This window comes from Corylus avellana, chromosome 5 (assembly GCF_965113065.1).
Source record: "Corylus avellana chromosome 5, dhCorAvel1.hap1.2, whole genome shotgun sequence".
NCBI lineage: Eukaryota > Viridiplantae > Streptophyta > Magnoliopsida > Fagales > Betulaceae > Corylus > Corylus avellana.
The window spans coordinates 5,821,965-5,835,592 of NC_142494.1; the positions used below are offsets into that span (position 1 = coordinate 5,821,965).

Consider the following 13,628-nt stretch of genomic DNA (forward strand, 5'->3'; position numbering starts at 1 on the left):
ACATTCAATATCATATCTTTGTAATTATTCAATTACCCTCATATTGTTTCATTATGGAGTGATCATATCTCCATCAGCGACCCAATTGTGACCGACCCCGAATTGACATGCAACTGCATAATATTAATAAATAGTATTTATTTTATTTGAAAATGTTACTTTCATTTATCCTTGTCGACAAAAACAATAAATATTATTAATAAACAAAAAGAAAAAAAAAATGAGTGTCGTGTATATATATATACATACACGAGGATTTCATGAAGAAATTAAGAAATTGATACTTTATGGTCCGTTGGTTACCGATCACAATCTATAATACTTTGTAATTTTTTTTTAATGACGGAAATCTCATGCAGATTATTTCGTATACTCATTCTTGTCGAGTAGATCTCAAATTTGTAGTTCGAGAAAAGCGTTTTTTTAAATGAATCAAGTAAGACTACGATTTCGTCGGCCAGCGTAATTTTAAAGAATTGTTTGCATCAAGCCAATCACATTTGATTACTTTTTGGAATTTTCTACCCCAAACGTATCATTTATAACTTAATTATATCATCAATGGCCGACATGGGATTCACATGCAAGTATTAAGAGGTGGGACGCAGCAACCGTTAAGAGTAGATGAACAAGAATTAAGAGCTAGAAAGTAGATTTATAAAAGTAAAGGATTTTGTTTTTTTTGTTTTTTTTTTTTTTTTTCTCAGATTTGGTATGTATGATCCGGTGGTTTTGGAATTGTTTTTTTTTTTTTTTTTTCTTCTTAAACTAGAACCAATGGGGAAAGGACAGTCTTTATCATTGAGGTGAAAGTCCAGGGACCAAATCTAGCTAGTAAGATTTGAAGATGCACCCCAGCAAATTAAAAAATAAAAAATGAAAAAGGTCTTAATGATTGTGGATGATTAAAAGGTTATTAGAGATAGAGAGCTACGGACCAGGAAGCTTATCTACAAAGGTCACGCTGTAATTTAAGAAAGAAAAATTAAAATATATATAACAATTGAGTCATGACTAAATCTTCAATTATTTATATAAACACATGCTTTATGTAGATTATAAAATGTATTTTAATACATGATATAATTATTAGTGAGTCGGAATTAATAGGTATGAGTCTTGTCCCCTTTAACATCGTATTCCTAGAAACTCGAACTCATGTCCCTTTCCTCACCAAATCACTTGTCACTAAGCAAATCCTTCATGTGGTGGACCTTAATCATCTTCAATGCATGCCATTAAAGCATTCACAATTGGCTCTCTCTATTTAGCTTTTCTCTAAAAATTCTTACAGAACTCAGGAAAACGCCTATTTAACAAGCTCAACTTCTCTACTTTTTATTTGACTCTTGGCATCGATGCTCCATACATTTCAAGAGCCAAAAAGCTAAAGTTACATAATTTTTTAAGCTTATTTTTTACCCTCCTCTTGATTGGTTTTAAACTAATAAAATAATAATATTTAACTAAAGTAGAAAAAGATATAGAGAATTTGATGTTTGGCTCATTTTAAAAACGACTCTCTAAATTTGATAAAGTACATTTTTCTCCTCAAATTTAACTTTTAATTGAAGAGTCCATTGTAAATGCTACCAAAATGGATTTGAATATAGTAGAATGACTAATGATGTTATCCACCACATTTTTTTCCAAAAACCTGATTGTCAAGGCCACATCAACAAACTAGGATAAAAGTATAATATACTCAAATCTCAGAGATGTTCACTATGCTGCGGCAGGTTTATTTTTTTCAGTAGAACACAGATGGGCTAATTAACATTAATGGGTTAATACTAAAAAAATTTGGACAAATCTAAACCATGTTGTCGCCCAATGAATCTTTAGTGTTTTCATATGTAACGCATGTCTTTGGAGATTGCAGTAACATACAAACATTTTAAAGTCCAGCCCAGCAGTCGTTCATTTCTCAAGCCCACCAAAAAACAAGAAAAATCAACACACAGAACAAAAGGAAATACAATTGCACTAAACAGTACCCATTTGTTTGCAAGTAATTTCTAAACAAGAAATTCTTCCCATTCATATAGCACAAAGGGTACTCCAACCGATTTTCAGCGGTGGCTGACCAAACCAAAAAAAAGAAAAAAAAATTACGAACTTATGAAATAGGTTACATAATTAAGTCCCTTGATACCAAAATTGCATTGACCAGACCGCACCACAGAATCATACATTACGACAATGAGAAGAGTGCCACAACAGGTTTATGCGCCATCCACCAACTAGTGAATCTGCTCTCCCTCTGCCAAACCTGTTTTGAACTTTAAACAGGTTTGCTTATGCACATTCAACATCAGAATCATCTGGCCTTTCAATATAAAGTTCAAATTCAGCAGGACTCCATCTGCAGATCAAGCCAAGCCGGAAGGTGGCCATCATGATCCCTAACAAACGCTGCAAACAAGAAAAAGCTTAATCACATCAGTTTTTTCAATCTATTATTTTAGAAACAAATAAATAGAAAAAAACAGAGAAACAACTAATATCAATATTGGTTAACAGCTTGTAGCTCCCACGTGATGAAAAATTTGAGGCGTGCGGGTAGGGGTGGGGCTGGGGAAGCAATGAAAATTTTATTACATGTTCCATGTGATGACATACGCTTTGCACAATTTGGACAAAACAGAAAGTTGAATAATTGAACCCAAAAAAAAAGAGAGGCGGTAGCTCAATGCACCCAATGGAGGATGTCCCCCAATTGAAATAATAAGCATGCAGAATATCCCTTGAACTTCAGGGGGAAAAAAGGCGCTTACATGTCAGATGCAATATGCTCTAACCATGCAGAAATGCACCCAAGATTTCATCAGAATAGCAAATGACATTACTGGAAATGATACCATGCACAAGCAAGTGATAATGAAGAACTACAGAAAAGCCGCATAAAGCACTCCATGTTCTATTCAAAACAGAAAAGAAAACAAAAAGGGAAAAGAGGAAACTCCTGGTGTAAGTCTTTTTGTTGATAAGTAACTCCTGGTGTAAGTCTTCGACAAACATCATCCTATTCCAAGCTGGGGGAGCCTAGTTCTTTTTTCTTTTCTTTTTTAAGTAAGATGGGGGGGCCTAGTTAACTCACTAATAGAGCAATAAGACCATTGAACTAACCAGTATGCGAGATGACTCGGGCGACAAAGGGTTTCCCTCCTCACAAACAACGAAGTCTGAAACAAGCTCCACAACACCTGCACGCCATGAATAATACCAAGCATTTATATCTTCCCTTCACTCTTCCCTTGGAAACAATTACATATAAAATAAAATAAAAATAAAAAAGAAGATAGCATAAGAGAGCAACTATGCACACCTTTGTTCAACCGAACAGGCATCCCTTGCTTGCGCAGGAAGGGCTCCATCTCATGTGTAAATTGCTCTAGAGGACCTTCCTTAAGCTCCACCTGGAACATCCAACGTTAAAATTAATTCATGCTGAAAGAATCTACGAGGTATATTACAGTAGTGATACATGATATAATAAATACGAATATTGGCAGCTCACAAGCTTAACCTAAAAATATTTTTTTAATAAGTAAACAGCCTTAAAAGAAAAAAAAAAAAAAAGATTCAAACTAGTGACCTTAGTTTCATAAGACATGGTCCCTAGCCAGGGTTAAACTTAACCTAAAAAGTATAACTTCCATACATAAAATTGCAGTATTTGACTAGCCAAAAACAACCGAATGCAAAAATTATATTCTGATCAGCACATTTTACATCTTCAAGTCTGCCTTCCATGGTTAACTATTTAATGGTATGGATGCTTGTCGCGAAAAAAATGACATGAGACTAACCTTTTCTGCTGCTGTGCTTCCTGTCCTTGCAAAGTCATATTCCTCATACTCATTAAATATCCTATAAAAAGATATTGAAAGAAACACAAAAATAAAATTAGGAAAGGAAAATTGTAACACTTGGACAGGCTGTATACTCAATTAGCTGAGAAATAAATTTAGTGGAATAGAAGGTATGGAGAATGAAATAACATTTAACATTTTTACAGAGGATTATTAGTAAAGAATGATGAGTTTCTTTACATAAATTGAAAATATCAACAATTCTTAACAAACACATACAAGAAATAATTTGACACCAATACATTCTTTAAAACAATTATACATTAAAGCTCTTCATCAGCAACTTTAGGCTTTCACCAACACTATTCTGCTAAACTGTCTCCATACACTTGAAACTAAACAGGCTTATGGCCTCTTCTATTTGTCCGTTATCTTATATAAATGTTATTTACAAAACATCAAGTATTAGTATAATTTGCCTCTATTCCACAAAAAAGTGTACAGCCAAGAAAGTCTCCCAAAGATTTATTTTCCCTTCTTTTTAAATTTTTTCCTTCTCAAGAGAGGGGGGGGGGGGGGGGGGGGGGGGGGGGGGGGGTTTTGGATTTTGGAGAGGCTACACGTAGATTCCATATACTTTTATGACATTAAAAACAAGCCTTTCAGAAAAGCTCAATATACATCTTTTCGTATCAGTGGATAATCCAAATGTCTGAAGTTTCTATTCCGTATTGAGCATTCTAAGACCACAGAACTGAAAACTCCAATTATCTCTCCTATTATCACCTTTACTTGGCAAACAATGGGAGCATAAGGATTCAGGAAAGTGAGACCTCTGAAGCTTACCTTTCAACCTCTTCTTTTGGCAAATTGGTAAAACAAAGCCCAGTATCTCCACGTAGAATCTAAGGGACAATTAATCAGAGTAAGTGACATTACACAAGATAAGAGAGAGGGAGAGACAGAGAGACAGAGAGAGGAGCAGTAATAATTATTGCCCGCATAAAAAAGATAATGCTTACCTTCGAGACTTTGTGAATGCCAGTCATAATCTCATCAGCAGCAGACCGGCCAAGAGCAACCTGCATGACTTTGTTTGATCCAAGGAAAAATCTGGAAAAAAAAATCATTGCAAAAGAACTTTTCATGGGTATGTTCGTTTTTATTGTCTGTAGATCCATAAATCAGAACCTAACAGAAAAAGATAATAAATCCCTACTTCATAAAATAACAGTTATTAGAAAGTTCTAAATTTTCTTGAAACTGAAATCACTTCATCATGTTTAAGATGCCAACTTAGCATGTAAGCCAATTTCAAGAAACATAGAAATAAGAACACATTTTGAAATTCTAAAGGAGACCAAATTCAAAATAGTTGTAGACACATTCAATCGCTTGCACGTAATTGAACTGAAGGGAGTCTCACTCAAAATTCTTGAATCACAAATATCAAACTACACCACCAATAACAAACAAATTAGCACCCATAACGCCCCACTAAGACAACATTTCTCAGTGAAATTTTTCCCAAACAAATTACAGTTTAGCTTCCTCCAAGCTTCATTACAAAATATCCACTAATACAAGCAAAGACCTTGTAAATCCCCTTTGAAACAAACTAACTGGGTCTAACAAATGTAAATTTAGCTGCCAAAACGGAGTAGAAGAAACACATATAAATGTGTTGTAAAAAGAAGACACAACCCAGATAATTCAACTCTAATCCCAGCAACCAAACAGCGCAGAAAAGAGATTTAAGTAAAGCAACCAGAAACTAAAAAAGTATACCTGCTAGTAGACTTGAGCTTTTCCCTGAACTCCTTGAACTTGAGGTTCCTCATGTTCTGGAAAGAGAACACGTAAACCGAAGCGTACTTCTCGGCGGCCTCCCTTATCGCAGTCACTATCGCTTCTTTATGTTCCTTCCCCTTCTTCTTCGTCTTCGACAGCGTAACTGCATAACATATTTTCCACAGTTTTGTTAATAAATTAATTAGCTTAAACCCTAAGTTTTTCTCGGATGCGAACAGAGCATAAGCAAGGTAGAGAGTCTCAAGAGAGAAAGGGCGACGAACCCGCTTTATTGCGCTTGGACTTCGGCATTTTCGGAGACCTCTGCTTTCGCTTTTGCTTCGGCTTCTGCGACTGTAAAACCCTTTCCTTCTTCCTCTGAAGGCGCCTGTCTCTGTTTCTGTTCGGCTGTTCCTAGGGTTTCAGGGTTTGTATTGTAAGACTGAATTGGTTCGGTTTCAACTTTCACACTTTCGTTTTCCGAATAAGAATTGGGCCAATCCAGAATTGGGCTTAGAATTGGTCCGGGCAATTATAAAAGGTTCTATTTGTTCTGCGGGCTCAATTGTTTATTATTATTATTATTATTATTGTTATTATTATCAGAGAAAATTATCAACCAAATAATGCATATTTATTTTAATAGTAAAAAATGTATCAACACCTTCATTCCAGCTTTCAATTCTTTTTTTTTTTTTATATATATATACCAAAATTCCAAAATTCCCATATTGCCTCTAATTTTTATAATTTTTTTTATTTTTTATTAAAAAAAAACAAAAAAAAAAACAAATTTGGGGGTGCAAAAATGGCCAAATGTAGCCACCCCGAATTTTTTTTTTTTTTTAAATAAAAAATTATGGGCAATATGGGAAGTTTTGGATACAATTGGTTAAATTGCAAAAATTTGAAACTTTGGGGGGTGGATTGCCAAAATTGAAACTTTAGAGGTCGAATTGCAAATCGCCCCAAACTTTGTGGGGGTAAAATATAATTTTCAATTTTTATTATTATTATTAGGGAAAACTTAATTTTATACCACTAAACTACTTGACCGTTTAAAAAGACCCCCTAAATTTTAAAGACTCTCAATTTAATCCTCTGAATTTTTAATTTTATTCAATTGACCCTCCTCCGTCAAATTCAAATTACCATTCAATTTTCGTTTTTTTCTTCTTAATTTTTAATTTGAAATTGAGAGAAATTTTTGAATTTTATAAAAAAGTTAGGGGTATAAAGGTCATTTTTATCACTTTTAATGTTTTAAATTTGACAAAGTGGAGTGTATTGCATCAAATTGAAAGTTTATGGGAGTGAAATTGAGAGTTTGTAAAATTTGGGGGATCTTCTCAAAATGTGTGATAGTTCAAGGGTCTTAAGTGAAGTTTTCCTTTATTATTATAAAAACATAAGAAATGGAGTAGCGAAAGAAGGAAGGTCTGCATATGTGAGAGGCCGTCTGACAAAACTAAAAATTGAGAGGTTTAATGAAACTTTTATTCTTTTCTAGAACTCCTGTTGTTAGTGTTGTAGTTGGTTTCAAACGTAGTAGGGCAGTGAAATATTCTATGTTGTGGCACGATTGGATCACATTTCTAGGCTAAGAATGGAAAGGTTGATAAAGATGATATTCTTTCTAATCAAGATTTTTTATGATTTTGATATTTGTATTAGGGGAGAGCTAGGGAGCCAAACAAATGAACCCAAAAAAATTTTCAAATTGACGTGGCGGACCGTGAGTAGCAGACAAGGGAGAGGGAATTGTATTTGTTTAATTTAAAAACCCTTGCCACATTAGTTTGTAAATTTTTCTATGTTCATTTGTTTGACTCCCTACCACTTCTCATTGTGTTGATTGTGTTAAAGGGAAGCTTACTGCTAAAACCATAAGTGAAAATGTCCTAAAATCGATACAAACTGACATATGTGGTCCCATTAATCCTACTACTTTGGAATATTATAGGTACTTCATCACCTTTATTGATGCTTATCCATGTTATGGTTATATTGAGCTCATTCGTGAAAAGTCGAAATCTTTAGAAGTCTTTAAAAATTTTAAGGCTACTGTTGAACTTCACCGTAATAAGAATACGAAAGTTGTAAGATCAAATAAAGGTTGTAACTATTATGGGAGATATGATGAAACATCTTGGCAAAATGTGGGACCTTTTGCAAGGTTCCTTGAAGCGTGTGGGATTGAGGCACAATATAGAATGCTTGGAACTCTTGAACAAAATGGGGTTGCAAAAAAGAAAAATCATATTATGATGGACATGGTGTGATGTATGCTTAGTCACTTGTCCCTACTTGAGTTCTTGTCGGGAGAGACCTTGAAAATTGCAACATACACTTTAAATCAGGTACCCAGCAAGTCAGTTCCTAAAACTCCTAATGAGTTTCGGCCTAAGAAAATGCCTAACTTGCGCCATTTTCATGTTTAGATGTTTAGGCTATAAGTGAGACTTCATAATCCACAATTAAAGAAACTTGATCCTGAGACTATTTCTGGATATTTTGTAGGTTACTATGCTCAAGGAGTTCTAGATTTTATTTCCCTTCCCATGTGACTAAAATCATTGAGTTAGATCGTGCCATTTATTTTAAGGATGATATTCAAAGGATTTTCATACCTCGTGAGATCTCATCTAGGGAGGAGTATGTTGTTGTTCTAGTGCATCTTATTTTACCATTTGTGTATGTACTTCTGCCTGTAAGGCAACCTCCTATTATTACTCAGGAATATGTTATTAACACTGAACCCACTATTGATGAGAGGGTGAATGACGATGTTCATTTGAGGAGATCATAGAGGACACGTAGGCATGCAGTTTTTGATGACTATGTAGTCTATTTGCAAGAGCATGAGTTCAGTGTTGGAATGTCCATTGATCCAACTACTTTCTAAGAGGCTATGCATGATGAGATGTCGTACATGTGTCAAAATGATATTTGGGATTTGGTCGAATTATCAAGCGGTTGCAAATGGGTTTTCAAGACCAAACATGATTCTAAAGGCCAAGTAGAGAGGTACAAGGCTAGACTTGTGGCCAAGGGCTTTAAGCAAAGAAAAAAGATTGACTATGAAGATACATTTTCACATGTTTCAACTAATGAATCTTTTTAGATAATCATGGTATTAATAACTCATTTTAACTTGGAGCTTTATCATATGGATGTCAAACAAAGTTTTCTTAATGGGCATTTATTTGAAGATGTGTATATGAAGCAACTGGACATTTTTCAAGTGAATGAAAAAGAACATTTAGTGTGCAAGCTTAAAAGGTTCATTTATGGGCTTAAGCAAGCTTTACAACAGTGATACTTGAAATTTGATGAAAGTGAAACTTCTTGTGGTTTTAAGGAAAATGTTGTTGACCAATGCATATATTTGAGGATCAGTGGGAGCGAGATACATCTTTTTTTGTGCTCTATGTGGATGATATATTGCTTGCTACAATGGGCTCTTTACTTGAAACTAAGTGTATGTTGTATTTTCATTTTGATACGAAGGACCTTGGTGAGGCCCCTATATATTGAGTATACATATTCTTCATGACAAAGCTAATAGCGTTCTTAGATTGTCTCAAAAAACCTACATTAATCGAGTTTAAATAGGTTTCATATTCAATCTAGCTCTTTTGGAAAGACACCAATTTTGAAGGTTGATATATTTTCTAAATTTTAATGTCCCTAGAATGATAATGAAAGAACTCAAATGCAAGCAATTTCATATGCATTAGTTGTGGTTAGTCTAATGTATGCTCAAGTATGTACACGACCTGATATTGCTTATCTTGTAAGTGTGCTTGGAAATTACTTGAGTGATCCAGGTTTAAGTCACTGGACAGCTGCAAGAAAGTATCAAGGTACTTGCAGGGCACTAAAGATTTCATGCTGATGTATTAGTGATCCAACATTCTTAATGTAATAGAATATCCATATGCCAATTTTGTAAGTTGTTTAGAAGATAGAAGATCCATTTCTGTTTTATATATATATATATATATATATATATATATATATATATATATATATATATATAACAAAATGAGTTATTTCATGAAAAAAGTGTCAAATAGACATTTATAGCTTCCTCAACTATAGAGGCAGAGTACATAGCTTGTTACTAGGCTACAAGTCAGCCTATATGGCTATGAAATTTTATCTTAGGACTAGTTATTGACTTATTGTGGATACCATTATGAAGCCATTAAAGATATTTTGTGATAATTCTTTAGCAGTGTCTCTCTCTCTCTCGAAAGGCTAGAAGCTCTTCGTGATCCAAGCATATTGATTTAAATACTTGTTTGTTAGAGAGAAAGTAGTTGAGTCTCACATTTATGTTGTGCATACTCCCACATAACATATGTTAGTGAATCCACTAATTAAGGGGTTACCTCCTTTAGTGTTTTAGGAGCATGCGACTCATATAGGGTTGTTAAAGTCTTCTATTCTATTGAACTAGTGGGAGTTATATACTTTTTTTGTGTATCGTGAGTATTTTGTGTTGCCATGTACTGTTTTGCATGCATTTTTGTTGATTATGACATTATTTGTGTTATGATACGAGATGTTGTGTGTTAGTCTCGGTAGGCTTCATATGAATTTATAGCGATCAATATGTGTGCTATTTGTAGCTTACACTTGTATTCTATTTGTCTGGATCACGTGATTGTAAATACTTGTTATACGTTATATATCATATTGATGTATTCTTAATTTGTACTTGGAAACACATTCGAACTAGGTTCTGTCTTGGGATGCCTATTTGCGTTTATTTTCTAATTTAGTGACTTATGATGTCCAAGTGGAAGATTATTGTGTTTTATTTCTTTTTAGGTGGACTGACATAGTAATTTTATTTTTGGGTTGTACTAATTTTATAAGCACTTGAAGAAGCCATGTACTCTCACCATATATATGAATGGTGTTGGCCCATTAGATTTCATTAGGTCACCAAAGTAATTAGGGTTGAGAGACTACTACCCTTTACACACGACACAACATGACGCGATTATCAAACAAAGAGATGGCAACTCATTGTCTAACAATGAAAGGTACATTTATATATTCCACTTGTCCTTCACATTGATGTAGGACGATATTTACATTTATTTTCGATAAAAAAAATAAAGAAAATATCAAAAATAATATTAGAGCAGCGCTACTTGATCATAATTTTATCTATTCTCAGACAATAGAAGTACAAAAGGAAAGATAGTCACGATTCCCGCTGATTGTTAATTTTATATTAGGATTTTATTTTATTTTATTATGACTTTATTTCCTTTCCTTAATAGGGTAAGATTTGCTTTAATTATTTTCATTTCCTCATTAGGATTATGTTTACTATTGTTACTAGGCTTATGTTTACTTTCCTACTAGGATTAGATTTACTTTCTCTACTAGAAGTAGGTTTACTTTCTCTACAAGTATTTATCTTCTATAAATAGGTTGGCTTATTATATAAAACTTAACTTGTAGCGCCCCGAAATTTTCAAAGTTATTTAAACAGATTATTTTGATGATGATGTTATTTTGATATCCATTTTAGCCTATGATTTTAATTCTGGGGAAATTTATGATATTACAGAGAGTGGTAATTGGTGAAATAATAGGATAGTAAATGGTAAGAAAAATTGTAGATGGATAAATGTAGATATAATAGTATTGGTAGAAGGAGGGTAGATTTATAGATGGATACTAGTAGAATGGAGATTTATATATTGGTAGTAGTAGGTGAAGATTTATAGATGGATACTAGTAGGTGAAGATTTATAGATAAGTACTAGTAGATGGAGATTTATAGATGGATACTAGTAGGTGGAGATTTATAGATAAGTACTAGTAGATGAAGATTTATAGATGGATACTAGTAGATGGAGATTTATAGATAAATACTAGTAGATGGAGATTTATAGATGGAGATTAGTGGATGAAGGTTTGTAGATGAAGATTGGTAGATGGAGATGGTTTCCTATAAATAGAGTCCTCACCCTTCACAAATTTCACTACTCCTCTCCCTTCTCTTCCACATATTCTTCCTTCTTCCGTTTTCTACTCGGTCTTTCTTATTTCTGAAAGTGTTTACACGAAACAGAGAGAGAAAGAGCGAGACAAAGCGTTGCAAGAAAGAAAGAACACGAGAGAGAACGGACTTGAGAAATTAGTTTGAAAGATATACTAGTAGTGTTAGTCAGATTGGAGCAACTAGATCCTTCAGACCACTTTTAGCTTCAGTCTAGAGGTAAGTAAATTCACTACCCCTTCTAAAATTACTTCATGTCATGCTATTTATTCATTCTTGTATCAAACTGTAAATGATTATTTTATTTACCTGTCATTGAGATATGTTGCATGCATGAAGGATTTCTAAAAGAATTATTTAGAAAGTTTCTATTTTTTTAAATGTTTTCTAAGTACACAAGTTTATATTTGGAAGAGTTTCCATTTTTGAGAAAAGAAAGTTGAGAAATGATGATGATTATAAGAAAGAAGAATGATGATAAACCCTCCTACATGTTGCCCTAAGATGCATCAAAAGAAGTACAAAGAAAAGTACAAGAAATGAGTTAAATATTTATGAAATGAGGGCACGTGTATGGAGGAGAGTATTTTTGGCCCCAAGATAAGTAAAGATGAGAGTTCGGTACCGATACTCGGATGGAGGCGAAACCATTGAAGGAGGCTATGCCAGAAGGTGGTATTCCATCAACATGACCGTTGAGTGCACCAAGAAAAGAGTTAATTGACGGTCGGGCATGGCTGAGGCCACAGTTCAGTGCCATGGTCACAAGGACCCGCAACCCTCGTACACAGGGGTAATAGTGTACATGGGCTCTAATATGAGAAAATGATATTATAATTTCAACGATGATATACTATGATGATTTTCAATGATGATATACTATGATGATTTACAATGATGATTTATAGCGATGCATTATGATGATGATTTATAAAGATGATTTATGACGATGATCTAATAAATATAATAGTACGTATATGCTACGGAAGATGCAACCGTACATACATGTATTATTATTATGGCTGGATGTATTTTTTATTTGTAAAAACAATTATCAAAACTGAAAACAATGAGCAAAACTATTTATGGTTGTGGATTTTACTTGCTAGGCCCCCTTTGGGCTCATTCAGTTTTATTTCTTGTTTTCAGGTAGAAAGGACGCTGGAATAGAAGGTCGGAATGGGGACGAGAATAATTATTAACTTTCAAAGTCTTTTCATATCAATTATTGTAATAATATGATATTCCGCAACTAAAGTTTAATGTTTTCTAATTTCGCTTGTAATAAAATCTCTTGAATAATGTTTTATACATTTATCGTATCCTTTAAAATTAAGTACTCTGATAGACCTTATAGATCTTTGCAAGAACTTTTGAAAGAAGAAAAGTGGCAAACTCAGCCTTAACGGGCTGGGGATGTTACATAACTCATTAAATTATTATCAAATCAAAGAATTCTCTCTCAAATACTCTGCGGAGTTTTATCTTTTTAGCTTGTGGGCTTGTATTTATCTTTTTGGGTAGAAGACGAAGACACTTCTCCTTTCAGAATCAAAGACACTGCTCTTTGATTAGTTACCTTAGTCTTCCGCTACATCAGCTGGTATCAGAGTAGGCTTTATTCTGATCATGGCCAATCAGCGCAACGGTGACAAACTTCTCCAACAACGCCGCTTGGAGGGGAAAGGCTCTTTCAAGAGCCAAATTCATGGGGTATCCGAGCCGGCATTATCCGGATTCGATGGCCAACTTATACTACAACAACAACTTCTATAATGACGTCGTTCGTGAGAGAGATGTTTCGAGATCCAACTACCAGCGATTAGAGGCTCCTTTGAGAGCCGAATTCCAAGAGCTCCAGCAGACAGCGCAGATGATGCAATAGGAGGTGAGCCAGTTGTGCGAGTCCTTTAAACGCAAGCAGATCTGTGCCCATTGGAATCACAGAGACACCCGGGAGTACCAGATGAATATCGATCTCCCTTCATTCGATG

At 34.2% G+C, this 13,628-nt stretch overlaps 1 protein-coding gene across 1 annotated transcript; it reads right to left on the reverse strand.

Moving 5' to 3' along the window:
* Nucleotides 1-1,955: 1,955 nt before the first annotated feature.
* Nucleotides 1,956-6,062, reverse strand: LOC132181075 (Ribosomal protein L10 family protein). Its single transcript, XM_059594131.2, has 8 exons — nt 5,891-6,062; nt 5,604-5,769; nt 4,838-4,928; nt 4,662-4,720; nt 3,813-3,873; nt 3,329-3,419; nt 3,130-3,206; nt 1,956-2,415 (listed from the first exon to the last, which is right to left on the reverse strand). The coding sequence occupies exons 1-8, from the start codon at nt 5,916-5,918 to the stop codon at nt 2,299-2,301; spliced, it is 690 nt and encodes a 229-aa protein (XP_059450114.1). The 5' UTR covers nt 5,919-6,062; the 3' UTR covers nt 1,956-2,298.
* Between the last annotated feature and the right edge of the window lie 7,566 nt (nt 6,063-13,628).